Consider the following 17,998-nt stretch of genomic DNA (forward strand, 5'->3'; position numbering starts at 1 on the left):
ATCCTATCATCTTGTATCATCAAAGATAGCAACTCGAAGATTTTCGAAAGTTGCAAGTAGATTACAAGACAAAGAAACAAGAAGACACACCTTGTTAGCAATAAGCTTTGAAGACAAAGCTTTCTGAAGAGGAAGGCAATGTTATGAATATATATATATATATATATATATATATATATATATATAAACAAAAATAGCAATCATAAATAATGATTAATTAGAGATTAGTATAGAAGAGGCATGTCTCAAAGGACAAGACCGTTCATGAAAGGGCACCTACCTAGGTATATAAGCAAACCCTCATTTGTAATAGTTCCATCATATCATATCTCATATATTTTGGCTTGGGCAGAGCTCACGCTAGGGTTTCTTCCACGCGCTAACTTATGTTCCAACCATCTTTTGCATTTTGACTTTATTTTTCTTTGATTTGTGGCCATATTACGTTTTTCCATTATTTTAGTTGTATCAACCTCCAAGGCAATCTTTTGTAACCCTACTCAAAGATTTGGATAAGAGGATGTTAAATCTCAATGAATCAATGACAAAAATAGACCCAAAGAATGGAGATGGTATATAAAGGGCTTATGATATGGCATGTAAAGTGTTAGGTATGGTGTAAGTGAGAATGAGCATGCTACTTCAATCCAAGTTTTACAAGTAATGTCCCTCATATAACCCTAAGGCCTCAAGGGATGTCCCATTGGACTATGGCTAAGGATTAACCCCCCTAGTAAAGTGAGAGAACACATTTGTTACAGTGAAGATCGGTCAATTTTCTAGATAACCCATTTACCCATACTAAATGCCCAAAACATAAAGTACGAGCACCTGATTGCAAAATTATCTAAGTATCTGTTGAGTAGCAACCCACCTTCATATAATAAGAATGTCTAATGGTGAAAGATGTGTCGTTGATGCAAATGGTGGAGTCATATAGCATGTCATCATCAAGAAATGACTTGTAAAGGGTTGCTAGCTAACAGTATAGGAGAAAAGATTTTTCCTATGGGTTTACCCATTTTCATGGGTAACTAAGCCTATATGGCAAGGGCTTGGGTCGAGGTGACAATGGTTCCCTACCCTCTATGTGTATATCCAGCAAGTTGTCAAAACCTTAGCAACACTACTTTGATCAGTAACAAGGTTGGCTCTCCTTGTAGTACTTTTCTACTTTCTTGCATTATCTCTCGAAGACTTATTTCCTTGGTCCTTCTTCTTGGCCTTATCAGCACAACTTCCTTCTTCCGAACTTCCCTTGCTATCGAAAATCCAAAAAGTTTATATACTACAATGATAGCCTTTGTAAGAGTTCAGACATTATGCTACCTCAATTCAATTTGCGCCCACGGTTGCAACCATTGATGAAATAGTACCACTGATCTTTTGCTAACATCTCTCTTATCTCCAACATAAGGCCTACGAAGCTCCTTGATGTATGCTTGAATCCTTCTCGCATGCTTCAAAGCAATAAGATGATTCCCAGCGATCCACGCTTGATTCCCTTAGACCAAACTTCCCATGCAAAGTTGCCTTCATTTTTGGCCGCATGGAAATCCTCTTTGTGATACAACCAATTTCCACGTCTTTGTCCTGGTTCTCCACCACAACTTCGTTGTCCCTATGAGATACATAGTTGCAACATTCACCTTAGCTTCATCTAAGCACCCACTCACCTAATCCAAGTACTACTCCACACCCCAACAAAAATTTCCAAACATCTTGGCACTTCTAATCCGATCATATGGTTCAAGTTCCTTGATCTTCACTCTCACTGATGTACCAAAGGATCCATGTCCCTTTGCCTTCTTCAGCATTGCTATCATGTCTCCCAACTCTTAAGTTAAGGCCACATCATCCTCTAATTGCTTCAAATAATCTCCCCATGCATCATCACAAACTTGTTACACAGTTTGTGCTAGCTCAAGTTCATTGACACCACGAAGAAATACTTCCCTCATATATGGCATATCTCTCCTTATCTCATCGGACTCATTTCCACATGCTTGCATAGCATCCATCATCTGGACCATTGTTTCTTCCAAAGAGATGACCATCTCTACCAACCTAATGCTTCCTTGACTTCCACTTGCTCTAGGGTCTGCAATCTCACTTCTTCTTATGATAACTTGCTCCTACTCAAATCATCGTACCTTTATCATGCTCTGATACACTCTCTGCTTGATTTGCTTTATGCTATGATCCCGCCATTGTAGTCCTCTTCATCAACATTTACAATAGCATGTAAATCAAGTTTATTTCACACGTGAAAGTTCTTAAACAAACATGAACCATGTAGAGAAACATCAAATTTTCTAAGAACATAGGCTCACAGCCCAATCCAAAGTATTTTTATAGCACTGCGCACGAACCCGGCGAAATACAAACAAAACAACACAAATGTTCCTTACAAGGGTCACAACTACCTATCCACCCTATCACAATATTTCGATATGATTTGGGTTGTCAAGAGACCATCCAGTTTGCTTTTCAACCGAAACAATTGAACGAGCCACTGCTCCTCCAAGCACAAACATTGTCTCAACTATGGCCCCTTCATCTAAATTGTTCAACCTGTAGTTCCTTGCTTACTCATGTTGTTTGAATGTGTTTCTCCTTTGTCCTTCCTTGCTTCTACTTGTCTCGTCCATTGTATACTTATATGAGGCATGGGGAGGCCAAAGGATGCATCCCTTGGCTTGCCACCATATGCCACGTCTTCTCCCAAATCTAGTCGATGTTCCAACCCACCTTTCAATCAAGCCGACTCCATGTGTGTTCCTTACATATCCCATTTCAATCAAGTCAACTCCATTTGTATTTGTTATCTCTCACATTTCAATCAAGTCAACCCCCACAATCGATCTCTCACCGACACTTCAATTGTGATATGTTCATTGGTTTGGTCCATCTTGAGGTCACCCACACGTCATCCTGTAACATGGTGGAATGTGGCATGTGCCTATCGCATGTTAATCATCTTGGCTCATGTGCACCCATACGACGCTACAAGTGGACTTGTCTCAATCGTGCACGCCTTCTCACGCCCAATGTCTCAAGTCAAGTGATCTCGATTGGGCATACACACATTGCCACACCCAATCATGCCACTCAATCCCCTTGTGCACCCATATCACATGGAAACCCCAAATTAACCCAAAATGTTGCAACTAACATCACATTTCTTGCGATTTCTATGTTGTTGTGCTCGCACACCTTCGATTAAGTGTGCACTCCCCTGAAGAAGCTTACACTATGTTTTAAATGAACTTAATATTTGAGGACCAAATTCCATAGCCAACTTCTCATCTCTATTTTTTGATGAGTAACTCTTTTCAAAGATGATCTCCTTTGGCCTGTTAAATTTTGCAAGTGCAAAATGTTAAGTTGGATGTGACACTTGCATCAACAACTAGCGTTTTGCTTGGATACACCATGCACTTGCCTCTTCTACATATTCAACACAATCCAAGCAGATCAAAGAATTACGAAACCATGAATCAAAACAAAGTCGGTCAAGTTGTTCATGAAAGAAAGTAACCTCACCATTGGTTGGCCCCATTCACAACTAACACCATAATGATAAACTCTCCTGAGATGCACTTGCCCATTCCTTTTATTTAATCTACAGTTTACCAAACTTCTTAACAAGAGGTTTCAATAGCTGTTCATTCCCCCTAAGAATTTATAATTTGATGTGTCGTTAACCATATCATTCGAGATTAGGCCTTAATCTTAACAGCCTGCAACATGACCATACCAACACAAATAGAGGGTCCTTGAAATAGGACTAAAGTGAAATCAAGGTTAAAAACCTATTTTCCTTTAGGTTCAAGGTTCCTTTTCCACTCTCCAGACTAGCTAAAAAATATTAATTTACTTTACCAAAAAAACTGTTTAATGGTTTGCACCATTAAATTATTCAGAGACGCAATTATTTTTGGTATCATTATATAAGGATTCAATAGTTGCTACACCTACCTAGATATGCTTCACCTTTGCAAACAGAGGCTTCCTCGCGATAACATACCTGTGTTATCAAATTATGCGGGTGCTGCCAATTTCTTCACATGTTCTTCTTTCAGGAAACAATAATGTAAGACATTCATCTATGGATATTTATCTAAGACTCGAGAAAAAAAATATTTTTATCTGTGTATTGTCTCCATAAATAGATCTAGTTTGTATGTGGGCATACATTTAATATGTACGTGCCCATTGGTTTCCTCTCACGCGATACACATAGAATATGAACCATATTAGCTAAACTGTTGTGAGCAATACACATGCAGTTTTATTGAGACAGTTTAATACATTTAATATGTACGTGCCCATTGGCTTCCTCTCACGTGATCATACATAGAATATGAACCATATTAGCCAAACTGTTGTAAGCAATCCACATGCAGTTTTATTGAGATAGTTTATCTTACACCAATCCATGATCATCAACATCTCTACCAGGTACAGAAAAAAATACTAAGCAAACATCATATTCATATATTTAAGTTTATATCGAGTCTTGCCACTCTTGGCAAATAATACGAGTGATTTTGACACAAATTGCCTACTAAAGTAATAAAATACGTCAAACAATTTATGATCCAGTCTTGCTGCACTTGCAGTTTTTGATGATAATAAAAGCCACAATTTATGCTCCAGTCTTGCAGTTTTAGCTGGCTGATAATGAAATCCATTTCCATCATAGACTAACCGAAACCATAGTTAAATACCGTGAAGCTGCTGCTATTAAAAACAAAAACAAGTCTGAACTTTATCTCTCTATATCTTCCAGATAGGAAAGAGGACCAGTTCCACCTTCTTTATCAGCATCGGGTATACTGGAATAGCAATACACATGGTTATCAAGCTCCCAACCCCAGTCCTGCTTCCTTGACACAGACATCCTGGGCCACCTTTGGATTCTCACATAGTGCTCCCTAATCTTTCCATTGTCTGTGCAACTGGTGACAATGGAGTAGGTGCATTCATGCCCTCCCCAAACTTTATCAGTGGGGTCTGCAGTCTGTGATCCATCAGGATGGAAATATCGCCGCATCGGAGGCCCAGTGCCTCTCCATGAGGGATCCAAATTAAGCCAATACATTGGAGCTGGCTGCAAGGGAAAAGCACCACTATTAGTTTCATTATGACAACATAAATGGTAGACAATTTCCACAGAAGCCTTGCAGTTGGGCCCAGCAATGTAACAAAGGATCCAATGCCAACATCATAAGGCAGTCTTTAGAAAACTTACAGTTTTAAAGCGAAACTCCCATGCATGACTACAAAGATCCTCCCTCATTATCCGGGTCTGAGAGCAACAAAGAAGGTATACGTCAGAGGACAACAACAATTCAACATGGATGACCTTCACAAAAGTAGGCATCCAAGGTTAATTTTGAGTTTTGAAATGAGCACATTTCATGCTTCCATTAAACTTTCCCATATCCTAATTAGGACTTTTATTTAAGGACAAGAGCCAACTTCTCATTATGAGAATGCACTGCCTAGTAAGTTTCAGAAAGTAGCTTATATTCAACTTCACTTTCATCAAATAAATTATACTAGCACTATTTCATCGGGGACTAAGTTCTACCGAAACTTTTCTTTGCAAGTGGTCGATTAGTTTAAATTATTGAAGTTGAATCCTTACAAATTTCACATTAGGGCATAAAAAAATTGACGGGTCACAATTAGTTTTGTATGCCCATAATATAGATAAAACAAGATCCCTCATAAAAATTAGTGTTGGTGTAAATATATTTGATCCAAACACCGGTTACAGAAAAAAATAGTTTTAATGTTGAAAAATAGATCAAATGGAACATGGGTAAGCAAAGGGAAGCAGAAAAGGAAACTTCTTTTGCAAATTAAAAATAAAAAAGGTTTTGATTTGTCCTACTCTTCTCTGTGATAGAAGATCACAAATCAGAAGAGTGCATGCAAGGGAGATTGGGAAAAGCAGGTAATTTCTATCCATGCTCAGATATCTATTACCAGCCAACAAACTGATATTAAATAATGTGAAGATGCTATGAGAAGCAATAATATAATAAAAAAGGTGCATTCATGGTCAAGCTAGGGCAACAGACCTTCTCTGCATCAATCTTATAGACCATGAAGACTAGGGCAACAGCACAGCATATGCGAAAAACAAGGGAATTAATGATAGAGAAGGTCCTATATCCATATTTGGAATTAATGATAGAGAAGGCCCTTCCCTCTTCTAGACCATTAAGACTAGGGTAACAATGCAGAATATGCAAAGTAAAAGAGACTTAATGATGGAGAAAGTTCCTTCATCCAAAATTGGTAAGACTTGTAAGTCACAATTGCAACATTGAGGGGTAAGTCTATTCAAATTCATTATTCCAAGAAAACTGTCATAGGGCATGCACATAAACTATCATAGTCCTGTCCAAATTCCATTATTCAAAGAAAATTATTATAGGTATTAGGGTGTGCTCATAAAGCTGTAATATGAGGATAGGACCATAGGTTTAACAGAGAACTTACTGTTTGGCATGTCAAGGAAACTCACATTGTTTCTCCACGGTGTAGAAACAAGAATCCACTTGAATGCACTACATCCTAAATTGGCATTAATTATGTAAGAATCAAAGGAATTGTTTGAGAAACTTCACAGATATTCTTCTATTGGAAATCACCTTCATTTTCATATCAGAAATTAGATTCAACAGTTAACAAAGCTTTATTTAGAGCAACTTAGCAAATGCATGTTCTTTTTACATAATCAAGTTCAAACAGAAGAATTGAGTCCACTCAGGATCACCATTTTACAAATTTATGCTAACTGTGTTGCTTGATGTTATTCGAGTATGAATTGATTCTTCATCCACTCATTTCTATCCCATGAAAAGATGAATTTCTATCTCAGATACTAGTTAAGAACTAACTACAAAACAGCTTCATATATATGCAGTCAAAGGGGATCTCCTACCAGTGCATGTTTAAGGGGAGAAAATACAATCATTTTAACCGAAAAATAAAGGAGATGTGGCACTTTTTCTTCTCCCAACAGTAGGATTGGACATAAATGGAGGAATCAATCATCACTACTAGTATAAACGCTGCTACAGGAATAAGTGGGTATTATAACTACATAGATTCCATAAAAACCTCATATTTGGAGTATCTGCAGTTCTTAACAGGGTTGGAGGCAGGAAGGCCAAATTTCAACACTGACCGAATAATAAGCATTTCAAAAAAAGGAAGAAAAAAAAAAACAGAAGACTCAACAATGTCCTTGAGGCTTTTCTACAGTAGTCCAAATTTGTCCAAAGGAATGTTGAGGCATAATTCCCTTTTCTAGAGATGTCCGAACTTGTCCACAAGAAATGTAACATTCCATAAATGGCAACTTAGGCATGTGATCACATAATATACCCCAATGAATAAGTAATTAACCACTACTCAAAATCTATGCATATCCAGATTCCATCAACCATGTAAATAATATAAAAAATGTATTATTATTTAGTACTAACAGTCACATAGACAATTTGTAGATGACTGCAATATAGTATATACCACCTCTAAGGTTCCCAATGTATTTGCAGGCTTCATATATTACAGTTCCCCTTTGCTACAATTGCATTTTAGCATCTGGCAACTCTGCAATTCTTATATTGTATGATGGATGTTCTTCAGCAAATTGTACTGTTTAGTAAGTTCCCAAATTATTTTCTACCCCCAACCATGCTCCCTCTTTTCTAAATTCTAGAATAAAGTATCAACATTTTTAAAAATATATTTTCTAAAATTCAAAAATAATTATCAACTTTTTTTCTAAGTTAAAATCAAATGTATTCTCTTACCTGAATAGCTAAAGAACAAAGATTCCATCTTTTGAAGTTCAACCCACAGACAAGTGTTGTGTATAAACATTTACATGTATAATAAAATTGTGTTACTTAACATGTGATTTTTCATAGTATGTCTCCATTACCTTAAAATATTGTACGTGACTTCTCTGATAGGCTTAGGAACATGATTGTAATCAGGGATCTCCAAATGAACCTAAGCACAAAAGATTGCCCAACATGTACAAAAGATAAGCTTGTTGAAGTTCTTAAACGAACCATTCCATCATAGGATAAAACCAAGAAGGAACAATGTTATATCTATTTGAATGATATTAAGCAAGAACTCTGTTAGCTCCAGTAAATTTTGTAAATATGTTAGCTCCATTTCCATTAAATTTTCTGAATATGTTAAGATCCATTCGAAACTAAAAATTGTTAATTGAATATGTTGAAATGATATTCATCAAAGAAGAATCTAAAAATCAAATTACCTTAATTATAGATTGGGCACAGGATGTCTTGTCCCATTAGTCAGTCTCCATTAATGGAGTTTTAAGAGGACGACTAAATGGATCAAATCAGGGGTCAGAAACAACATTTACCACCAGATCATAATATTACAAGCCTATCCTCATAAAAATATTTGTTAAACAACCTCTTCTGCTCACCAAGGTTCCCCTGGCAGAAAGTGTGAAATGATTGCTGTAAAAAATACTTCTTATATAAAGCGAAAACTATTCACATCAGCAACAAGAAAGAAAACTGAACAGTATATACAATGATACTTACATCCTCTTCATCAAATAGACTAAAAAGTTAAAAAAAGTTATGAAATGAGAATAAGCAGCTGAATCCAACTCTTTGGCATTGTTAATCAATAATGTCCCTTTTCCCATAAGCTGCATACACACCTTCTCTCTCTATAATTGACAAAAAAATTCGAAGGACTGACCTCATTATCAAACACACATTTGCAGCAGAGTTTTCAAGAAACAAATAATGCTTCAATCCTCCAGCAATGTCAGATACCTGACAAAGAATCCCAGATAACAGATCTGCAATCTCCCAACAGTGCTGCCCTTTAATGTATATGCCCCTGCAAACAAATCTGATCCCAACAAAAGGACACAAAAGAGCTATCCCAGAAAAATGTGCTTCACAGTTTCTGCCTTAAAAAAGAGAGACACAATCCATCTGAAAGGCTACACATCACCAGCCAAGCCTTGAATGAAGGCCCCAATAGATCACCAACCAGGCAAACACATAGATCTTATATGAAACTCTCACAGACAAAACACTATGAATCTCCGAATCCACTGGGTCTCAGCAACCAAGAAAGCCTGCCAAGTGTTAGTTTTTGGAGTAGCAGCGGATAAGAGTTCTAGTCTCTATGGTGTCTAAGAGGCTAAGGAACTCGAGATTTCCAAATCCCAGAAAAGGTTTCGCCAGAAAAGCCTTAGAAACACGTCAAATAGATTAACTAACCAATAATTAAATATTTCCCAAGTCTAGCTTAGGGAAACTGGTTAATTAAATCAGATTAATTGAGGAAGGTCGATTTTTATCTAGAGGCTTCCAGAAAAGTAAATTGACGGAGTCAAGATGATCATAGCCATCAATTGAGATGTGATCATCACCATTGGTTGAACAAAAGAAGATTATAAGAGCAAGGTCGATGAGGTTTGGAGAAGACAGAAAACATTTTGAACAGTTCGACTAACCAGATGAAGTGATTCAACAAGCAGCAGCGAGGTATTCATCAGTGAAAATTTCCGGAGAAATCCTCTGGAGGTTTCCAGTGTTCCAGAGTCAGAAGGATGCCGTATTCAGCTAGTGTGAGTAGCCAGTTCCCAGCGAGAGTTGCAGGAGAAGTATATCACTTCCAATTGTCGGGAGAGTTGCCGGAAGGAGGTGCGAGTAGCTTCAAGGGGCAAAGGGAGGCAGAACGACTTGCAGAGAGAACTCCCGCAGGCTGTGTGAATTTCCCAGAGGATGCAGTGAGCATTCTTGGCAGACAATGCAAGTGCCAGAGAAGAGTGCCAGTGGCCAAGAGGAGGCCAGATCGATTTTTTGGAGGGAAAATGGTTTTCCCAGATTATTTTCCAGTGAGCTAAAATTGTCAGAGCTTTGCCAAAAAGGAAAGCAGTTGTTATTCTCTATTTTGCTGAAGATAATAATAAAACCCTTCTCTGCTGCACTGGTTTTCCCTTCGGGGATTTTCCAACAACATATGTCCAATAATAACAGTGTCAAAATTATTGTGTGTGCATTATGTTCTCAGTTCCAGTATTTTAATTTTCCACAGCGTATTTTATTTGTGAAGATTTGCAGTGTGAGTTTATCGATAGATGTCGTTAATAATTAACAGAAGACAAATAAACTACGTAAGTTAAGAGAAAAATTTCCAGTTGCTGCAGTTCGTAGAAATTTCACATGGTATCCAAACAAAGGTCGCTATAAATCAGATCAGAGCAGCTATAGAGCGAGATTGGTGCAGCTCTGAAGCAATGAAGAGAAAATCTGCGCAATCCAGTCAGCCAATACGTATAGCAGAGGCAGGAGTTCGATTTCTAGTCCAGGGAGATGATCCAAAGGAAGTGCAAGTTGTCTCAGTGAGCAGCAGCAAGCAGTGAGGTTGTCGAAAAGGGTTTCTGAAAGCAGATCGAATTTAGCAAAGCAGATTTAGCGCAGAGGGTTTGCAGCAAAAGGGTTTTGTAGTAGCAAATCAGCGCAAGGCCTAGAGAGAGCACATGAGGGTTTCAACGCCCAGATTATTTATTTCTCCAACTTATTGAGTTCGCAGATTTTTCAGAGATGGCCGCAGTAGAATTGAGAGATCAGGACAGGTTGGATGAAGCCTCCAAGTTTGATATCTAGAAGGCCAAGGTGTTGTTTCTATTGGACGAGCATGCCCTATAGGAGTTTGCTACAACAGTCATTCTTGTACCAAGTTACCAACAGATCCCATCCCATTTCATGAGTTTAGGAGGGACAACACCAAAGCCAAGAGGATGATCCTTGTTGGAGTCAAGGATCACATCGTTCCACTTATCGTAGAAAAGGGAACAGCAAAAGAGATGTGCGACGCCGCTATCAAGCTATACTAGGATCCTTCTAAGAACCGAAAGATGATCCTCAAAGATGTTAATTTTAGGCAACAATGGTATGTTCTATGCTTTAGAGCAGTTTAACTTCAATTTCTTTATTAGCCTAGTATCAATATTCAGATTAGCAATCACATCAACATGATAGTAAAATACAGATAGAACATAAATAGAAACATTAGAAGAGAAGAGGAAACAAGATGTGGCACCAGCAAGGGACAAACCCCAATGTGGGGAAACCCTTGATCAAATCTTCTTTTAGTCTTCAATAGTTCAGCAGAGAGAGTACAATTTACAAATCTGATAATTTATTACAACAGCAAAAGACCCCTAACCAGAAAAGTCAACGCTGATCAACAGGGCAGATTTGACCCTCAACAAATCGGTCAATTTCTGTCAACTTTGGCCTCCAAACAGCAAGATGAAACAGACAAATTCAGCCCAGTCAAAGTCTGGTCAAACAGCCCACCTGCGGTCAGCCCTAGCTGCAGTCAACGTAGGTCAACAGTCAACGTTTAGCCTTGATTTCTGTGCCCAGAAATGCGTCCTGCCCAAACAGAGATAGCCGTCACAAAAACATAGTCAAAGGAGATCAACGCATGCTGGTCAACGCTTGGTCAAACTGTCCAGAAATTTGGTCTACTGAAATTTCGGACGTGTGGAGAGAGAGGCCCAAAAATCCATACCCAATCAATGAAGAAAGAGAGAGAAATGTGAAGATGATTTTGTCCAAATGAGGCTAAGTCACCTTCATTTTATATGCAGCATTGAGGATGAATAATCGGGATTGTTGGGCTTCTGAGCCTACATAAGTTTGTTGGCCGACCTTGATAATTTGACCATAATCAAAATAAATTCATAACTTCACTTTTACATGTCAGAATCAGATGATCTCTAGATCAATCCTACACCTCTCGGAGAGAGGAATCCAAGAAAAATATCAGTTGTCATAAATAAGATGACCCCTGTGGAGTTTGGCCCTAGTTGCAAATTTTAACACTCCCTCTCAACTAAGGAGAACTCGATCTGCTAATCCATCTACCAATTTGTACTATCTACCATTAGTGCACTACTCTGGTCTGCTATGCTATGAAGAAGAAGAAGTGATCGGGAATGTATCATACTATTCTCTACTGACACATAGTCAGTCCCAATCAAAAGAGAGTGTCTCATACCACTCTTACTGACCCGAAGTCAGTTCCAATCAGTGTTGCGGCGGAGCGCCCCCCCCCCCCTTCTTGATCCCGCACCCAATCCACGCTCCGGGTGAGAGCGGGTCGGGAGCACACTCCCTAAAAAAATTTGTGCTCCCTGGTTTTTTTCGAATCGATAGAGGGAGCGTCGCTCCAGGAGCGATTTTTACAACTCGGGAGCGGTAGGGGAGCAATCGCTCCCAATGGCAATGAGCGACACCCGATAAAAAAACGCATGTGTATATATATATATATATATATATATATATATATATATATATATTGATAGAGGAAAAACAACAAAAAAACCAAAAAAAAAAAACGATTTGTGTGAAAATAAAGTGAGGGAGGGAGGGAGGGAAATAATATAAATAGACCCTCCCTCATTCATTTCATCATTGTTTGAGAGAGAGTGAGACTGAGAGTGAGAGAGAGAGAGTGAGAGTAAGACCAAGAGAATGAGAAGCAATGAGAGAGCAAGAGAGAGCAAGGAGCAAGGAGCAAGAGAGTGAGAGAGCAAGAAAAAGCAAGGAGCAAGGGGAGATTGAAGAGCTTGCAAGGGGAGATTGGAGGCCAAAGAGATAGGCTCTACACTCTATTCTAACAAAAAAATTTAATGTTCATTCCTAAATAAATAAATAATTTTTTTCTCTATTTCCCATTCCATTTTTTTGCAGATTCAAAACTTCAAATTTCAAACATCATGGTTATAGTTCTTGGCATTTTCTTCTTCTTGGTTCCTTTTTTGGTTATTATGGTGTTGGAGAGTAGAAAAAGGAGGGTTGAAAATGAAGAAGGGTATGAAGAAGAGGGTCATAGTGGATTTGATGAAAACCCCGGTGAGGAGGAGCTGGAGGAGAGTGAACATGAGTCAACTCAAAAAACTAAACAAGACCAAACCCCATTGTGGAAATATGTTAATAGGCCTGAAGCAGGGAAAGGGGGTGGAACCACTAAATTTCATTGCCCCCATTGCAACAATAATTACACAGGTTCATACACTCGTGCCAAAAAGAACCTCTACGGGAAAAGGCCATGGGATGGAGATAAATGAATAGGAATCAAAACTTGTACAGGTGTGTTAGCAACAGATAGAGCCAAATACATTAGGGAAGAGGAGGAAGCCCAATACAAATCTAAAAATCAAAGGGTTTCTTTGAACCAAGCTCACAATCACATGCACAAAGAAATCCTTCAGCATCCTCCCAAGGCAATGGATATGGAGGCACAAGATCACCAAGTTTAAGGCGTATAAACATATCAGATTTCCTTGATGAATGGTGTAGGAATGATGTGGATTCAAAAGTTTACAGGTTTCTTTATGCATGTAGGATACCATTCAATGTTCTTTGCTCACCTTATTGGCATGAAATGGTTTCTGCCATAAATGATGCCCCTAAAGGATACAAGAGCCCTGGGTATGACAAGGCAAGAACCACTGGACTTGATCATGAAAAAGCAAAAATATCACATTCTTTGAATAGGATGACAAGTTCTTGGACTGACCATGGGTGTCCATTGTATCTGATGGATGGACAAATGTAAAAGGCAAGCCATTGATAAATGTTCTTGCTGTGTCTGTTAGTGGTGCCATCTTTCTTTCAGCATATGATTACTCAGACAAGTTCAAGACCGGCATCAACATTGCAGAACCATTACTTGAAACAATTGAGCATATTGGGCCATACAATGTCATCCAAGTCATCACTGATAATGCTCCTAATTGTAAGGCAGTGGGAGCAATTATTGAGGATAAATACCCCAACATATTTTGGTTTGGGTGTTTGGTTCACACAATGAACCTTTTGATGCATGATATTGTTAAGAACAAAAACGAACAATACAAATGGATTGGTGATTTGTACAAGAGAGGCAAAGAAATGATAAAATTTATTACAAATCATAGCAATACCCATGGCCTTTTCCGCAGTCACTCAAGATTGGAGTTGTTGAAGATTGCGAAGACTAGATTTGGTAGCTATTACCTCACCTTCAGGCACCTTTTGAAGGTAAGAGAGTCATTGGCTAGCATGGTATCAAGTCCACACTGGAAAGTATCAAAGGAAAGGGCTAGAAATGCAGCTAACAGGCAAGGTTTTGAACAGGTGGAGGAGGTCGCTCTTGATGGTATGTTTTGGGCACGTGTGAGGCAAGTATTGGATTTCACCAAGCCCGTTTATCACATGATTTGATTTGCAGATACACATAAACCAGTGATTGGCGAGGTGTATGAGTAGATGGATACCATGTTGGGGCAAATAAAAGATATTGTTCATAACAATGATCCCAACTTGTATAAACTGATTCACAATTGTGTGTGTATATGGTGGGATAAACTTAATGTTCCACTACATTGCTGGCATATATCCTTACACCAAAATATTACTCTACATCTTGGTTGGGCCACCTTGCACCAGGGGGTGGGGTTAGGGTCAAACCCCATATAGATGAAGAGGTATCTATAGGATATTTGCAAGCATTAGAAAAGTTGACACCTAACAGGGAGGAATGTTCTAGTGTGCGTCTTGAATTAGGCAGATACTTCAGTTGCATCGGTTTGTTTGGTAACTTTCATGCAATGGAAGATAGAGACAGATCTGATGCTCTCACATGGTGGGAATCATATGGCGGCTAGAGACTTTTGCCAATTTTCTCTCACGTGTTGTAAATACTTCTTCTGCAGAAAGGTGTTGGGGCACCTATAGCTTCATACATAATGTGAAAAGAAACAGACTCAATGAAAACTGGGCAGAAAAGCTTGGTTTATGTGCACTACAAGTTGAGGTTGTTGAGTCATTACTGTGATCGGGCTTATGAGGATCCAACATATAAAATTTGGTACAACCACCCAGAGGATGATAATTTGGAGGATGGCACTATACATCTTGAAGAACTAGAAGCGAAACTTATGAGAGAGGAAAATGAAGCAATAACCATGCCACCTCCACCATCCAGTAGCAGTGCTCAAGTTCTGAGTCTTGTTCCTTTGTTGTCACCGCCTCCATCTACACCCTCACAAGGAGGGCATGTGCCTTCTAGTTTTGGTCGTCGGTCTGTGCAGGAGAAGACTCCTAGAAGACCACCATGACTTGCTCACACATCAGACACTTCTCGTGGCAAGGGCCACATGAAGTAGTAGATAATAGATCAGTCTTGACTCTTTCATATCATAATGATATTTTTTGTAAACAATATATGATTGTGACAATTTAAGTTTGAAGTTTTAAGTTCGCAATTATAACTCATTGGTAATGATTCTGAATTATGAATATGATGCTTCGTGAAAGTTGTTTCATTTCATTTCATAATTCATATTATAACATTTCATTTCATGTTAGATATTATTTCTTGTAATGGCTAAACTTAGAATACAAGTACAACTTTGGTGATCAATGATGATAGATGTTATATACTGAATTTTTAATTTTGAAAGCTTGAGGTTGAAACTTTAAGATTGATGAATCATGATTCACGAGACTCAATATGTTGTATGTTACTAACTTGTGGACGTGGTTGATGAAGATTTTAACTTCTAGATGATTGATGTTATATGGTTCAAAGATCAATCTATGTTTTTTTAAGTTTTTTATATCTAATTCATCATTCTACATGTTTTTGTTGATATATATGCATCAAAAGAAAAAATAATTTATATATATATATATATATATATATATATATATATATATAAAAATCGCTATGGGATTCAATCCCAAACCGAGAGCTTTTGAAAATGTCGCTCCTGCTCCCAAGTAACATGTGTCTCATACCACTCTTACTGACCCGAAGTCAATTCCAATTGATCCCAGATCAATATCGGTCATCCTAGCATAGGGAGTACGGTAGTACACGATGAGTCCATCAGTAGTATTATGGTCCCTATCCTCATTTCCCTACTCATTGGCCAGATGAGAGGTACTTCCCATGAGTCCCAAACTACATGGGTAGGATGTCTCAGCAGGAGAAAGATGAACACCTCGTCCTACCTACATGTTGCCAAGGGGTATCACAAGGGAAGGATGAACCACTCACCCTGTACACAGAAAACCACTAGGGTAAGGCTGAACCACTCACCCTATGGTTGCTCACCACGTCAAGAAGTACCCCAAGCCCCCCGAAGGTCCCAAAGCTCAATGTCCATCTCATACAAGACCCTCATAAGGTGGTCTCTCCACGACTCCAAGTCGTTTCCGGAACGCTAAGAATTTGACCCTCCCTAGGGGCTTTGTCAGAATATCAGCGCCCTGCTCATCAGTCCCAATGTGATGGAGCCTTATTGCTCCTCGTTGTACCATATCCAGGATAAAGTGGTACCTAATATATATATATATATGTTTGGAGCGATCATGAAACACGGGATTCTCTGATAATCGGATCCCACTCTGGTTGTCGCAAAAGATCATGATGGTATCCAGCACATGTCCAAATAGCTCACTGAAGAGCTTCCTCAACTAGACAGCTTCACAGGAGGCCATACTAGCAGCTATGAATTCGGCCTTTGCGGTGCTCAAGTCAACCGATTTATGCTCCTTGCTCATCTAGGATATTGAAGCAAAACCTAAAGAAAAATAGCATCCAGAAGTTCTCTTGCGATCCACCACACGGCCAACCCAATCAGCATCAAAATAACCATGCAGCCTCATATTTCCGACAGTGTCCCTCGGTCCATGAGTGATTGTGCCCCAAATATATCTCAGAAAATTCTTGGCAGCAATCCAATGTATATGATGAGGCTCAACCATGTATTGGCTCAATGTGTTAACTACAAAACATATGTCTAGACAAGAGTTCACCAAGAACATCAGTGCTCCTATGAGTTGACAATACTCAGAAGCATTTCCCAATTCAGGTCCAGCAGCACTACCACATAACTTCTTAATGTTAAGTTCCATTGGGGTAGTCACAGGCTTGCAGTCCACCATCCCAAATCTTTTCAATATCTTCACAACATATTTTCCTTGAGAGAGGAAAATTTCACCTGCCTTTTGCCAGACCTCCAACCCTGGGAAATAGTGCATCAGTCCTAAGTCCTTCATCTCAAATTCAGAAGCCAACTCCCTCTTACATTTCTGAATGAGAGGCTCTACACCTGTCAAAAAGAGATCATCCACATAAAGTACCAGAATGAGAGGTTTATTATTTTTAACCTTAAAGGTTCAGATCGGCTTCACTTCTAGTGAATCCTAGCTTCATCAGATAGCTATCGATCAACAACTTCTTTTTCCAAGATTCTCTAAGTCATAAGAAGTTCCAGATTTTAGGTGCTTATCCAATCCTTTGAACTCCATTCTTTCTCTACAGCCTTCACTAAGACTTACGGTTGTTAGTCCTAATCCAGTGCCTGACCCATAAAGATAAGAACTATCCAATATCACTCCCTTTCAATTAGGGAAGAGATATCCACCAAACCAATCTTACTTCTAAGGTACTCAAGCTTCTTGTTTGGTAATGCTTTTTTCAAACTATTTGCTACCTATTCATCTGTAGGTAGATAGTGCAACTCCACGACCCCATCTCGTACCAATCTTCTGACATAGTGGTACTTGTTGCTTATATGCTTTGCCTTAGCATGAAACATTGGGTCTTTTGTCAATCTTATACAACTTTCATTGTCACAATGTATGTGTAGGGATAATCGGTCCTTCATCTTGAGAAATCAATGCTAGTAGAATTAGGGTTAGATTTCTCTTCCTTAATAATTACATGTGAATTATTTTGGCTTCTTTTATTTCTTTATTATATTATCTTTCACCAAGAAATTACCAAATTATGTGTGTATGAAGATCACAAGAACAAGAGACACAAGATGTAGGCACTCTACCAGGGCAAAACACCTATCTAGTGGAAAACGCAATGACACTTCGTCCTTCAG

General features: G+C 38.7%; 1 protein-coding gene across 2 annotated transcripts in view; it reads right to left on the minus strand.

The window, feature by feature from the left end:
- Window positions 1-4,465: 4,465 nt before the first annotated feature.
- LOC149211667 (uncharacterized) overlaps window positions 4,466-17,998 on the minus strand; it is a 115,705-nt gene continuing 102,172 nt past the window's right edge. Inside the window, exons 3-5 of one of the 2 annotated variants that reach the window (XM_089391567.1) lie at window positions 7,973-8,043; window positions 5,258-5,314; window positions 4,935-5,116 (exon numbers count right to left, since the gene is read on the minus strand). In XM_089391567.1, coding sequence (XP_089247693.1) covers window positions 5,305-5,314; window positions 7,973-8,043 — 81 coding nt within the window. In that variant the 3' untranslated portion in view covers window positions 4,935-5,116; window positions 5,258-5,304. Of the gene's footprint in view, window positions 5,117-5,257; window positions 5,315-7,972; window positions 8,044-17,998 lie in introns of both variants that reach the window. The other variant, XM_089391566.1, reaches the window with a different exon arrangement.

This window comes from Pinus tabuliformis, chromosome 1_1, assembly GCF_031772625.1.
Source record: "Pinus tabuliformis cultivar Carrire ecotype Pingquan chromosome 1_1, CPIR1, whole genome shotgun sequence".
Lineage (NCBI taxonomy): Eukaryota > Viridiplantae > Streptophyta > Pinopsida > Pinales > Pinaceae > Pinus > Pinus tabuliformis.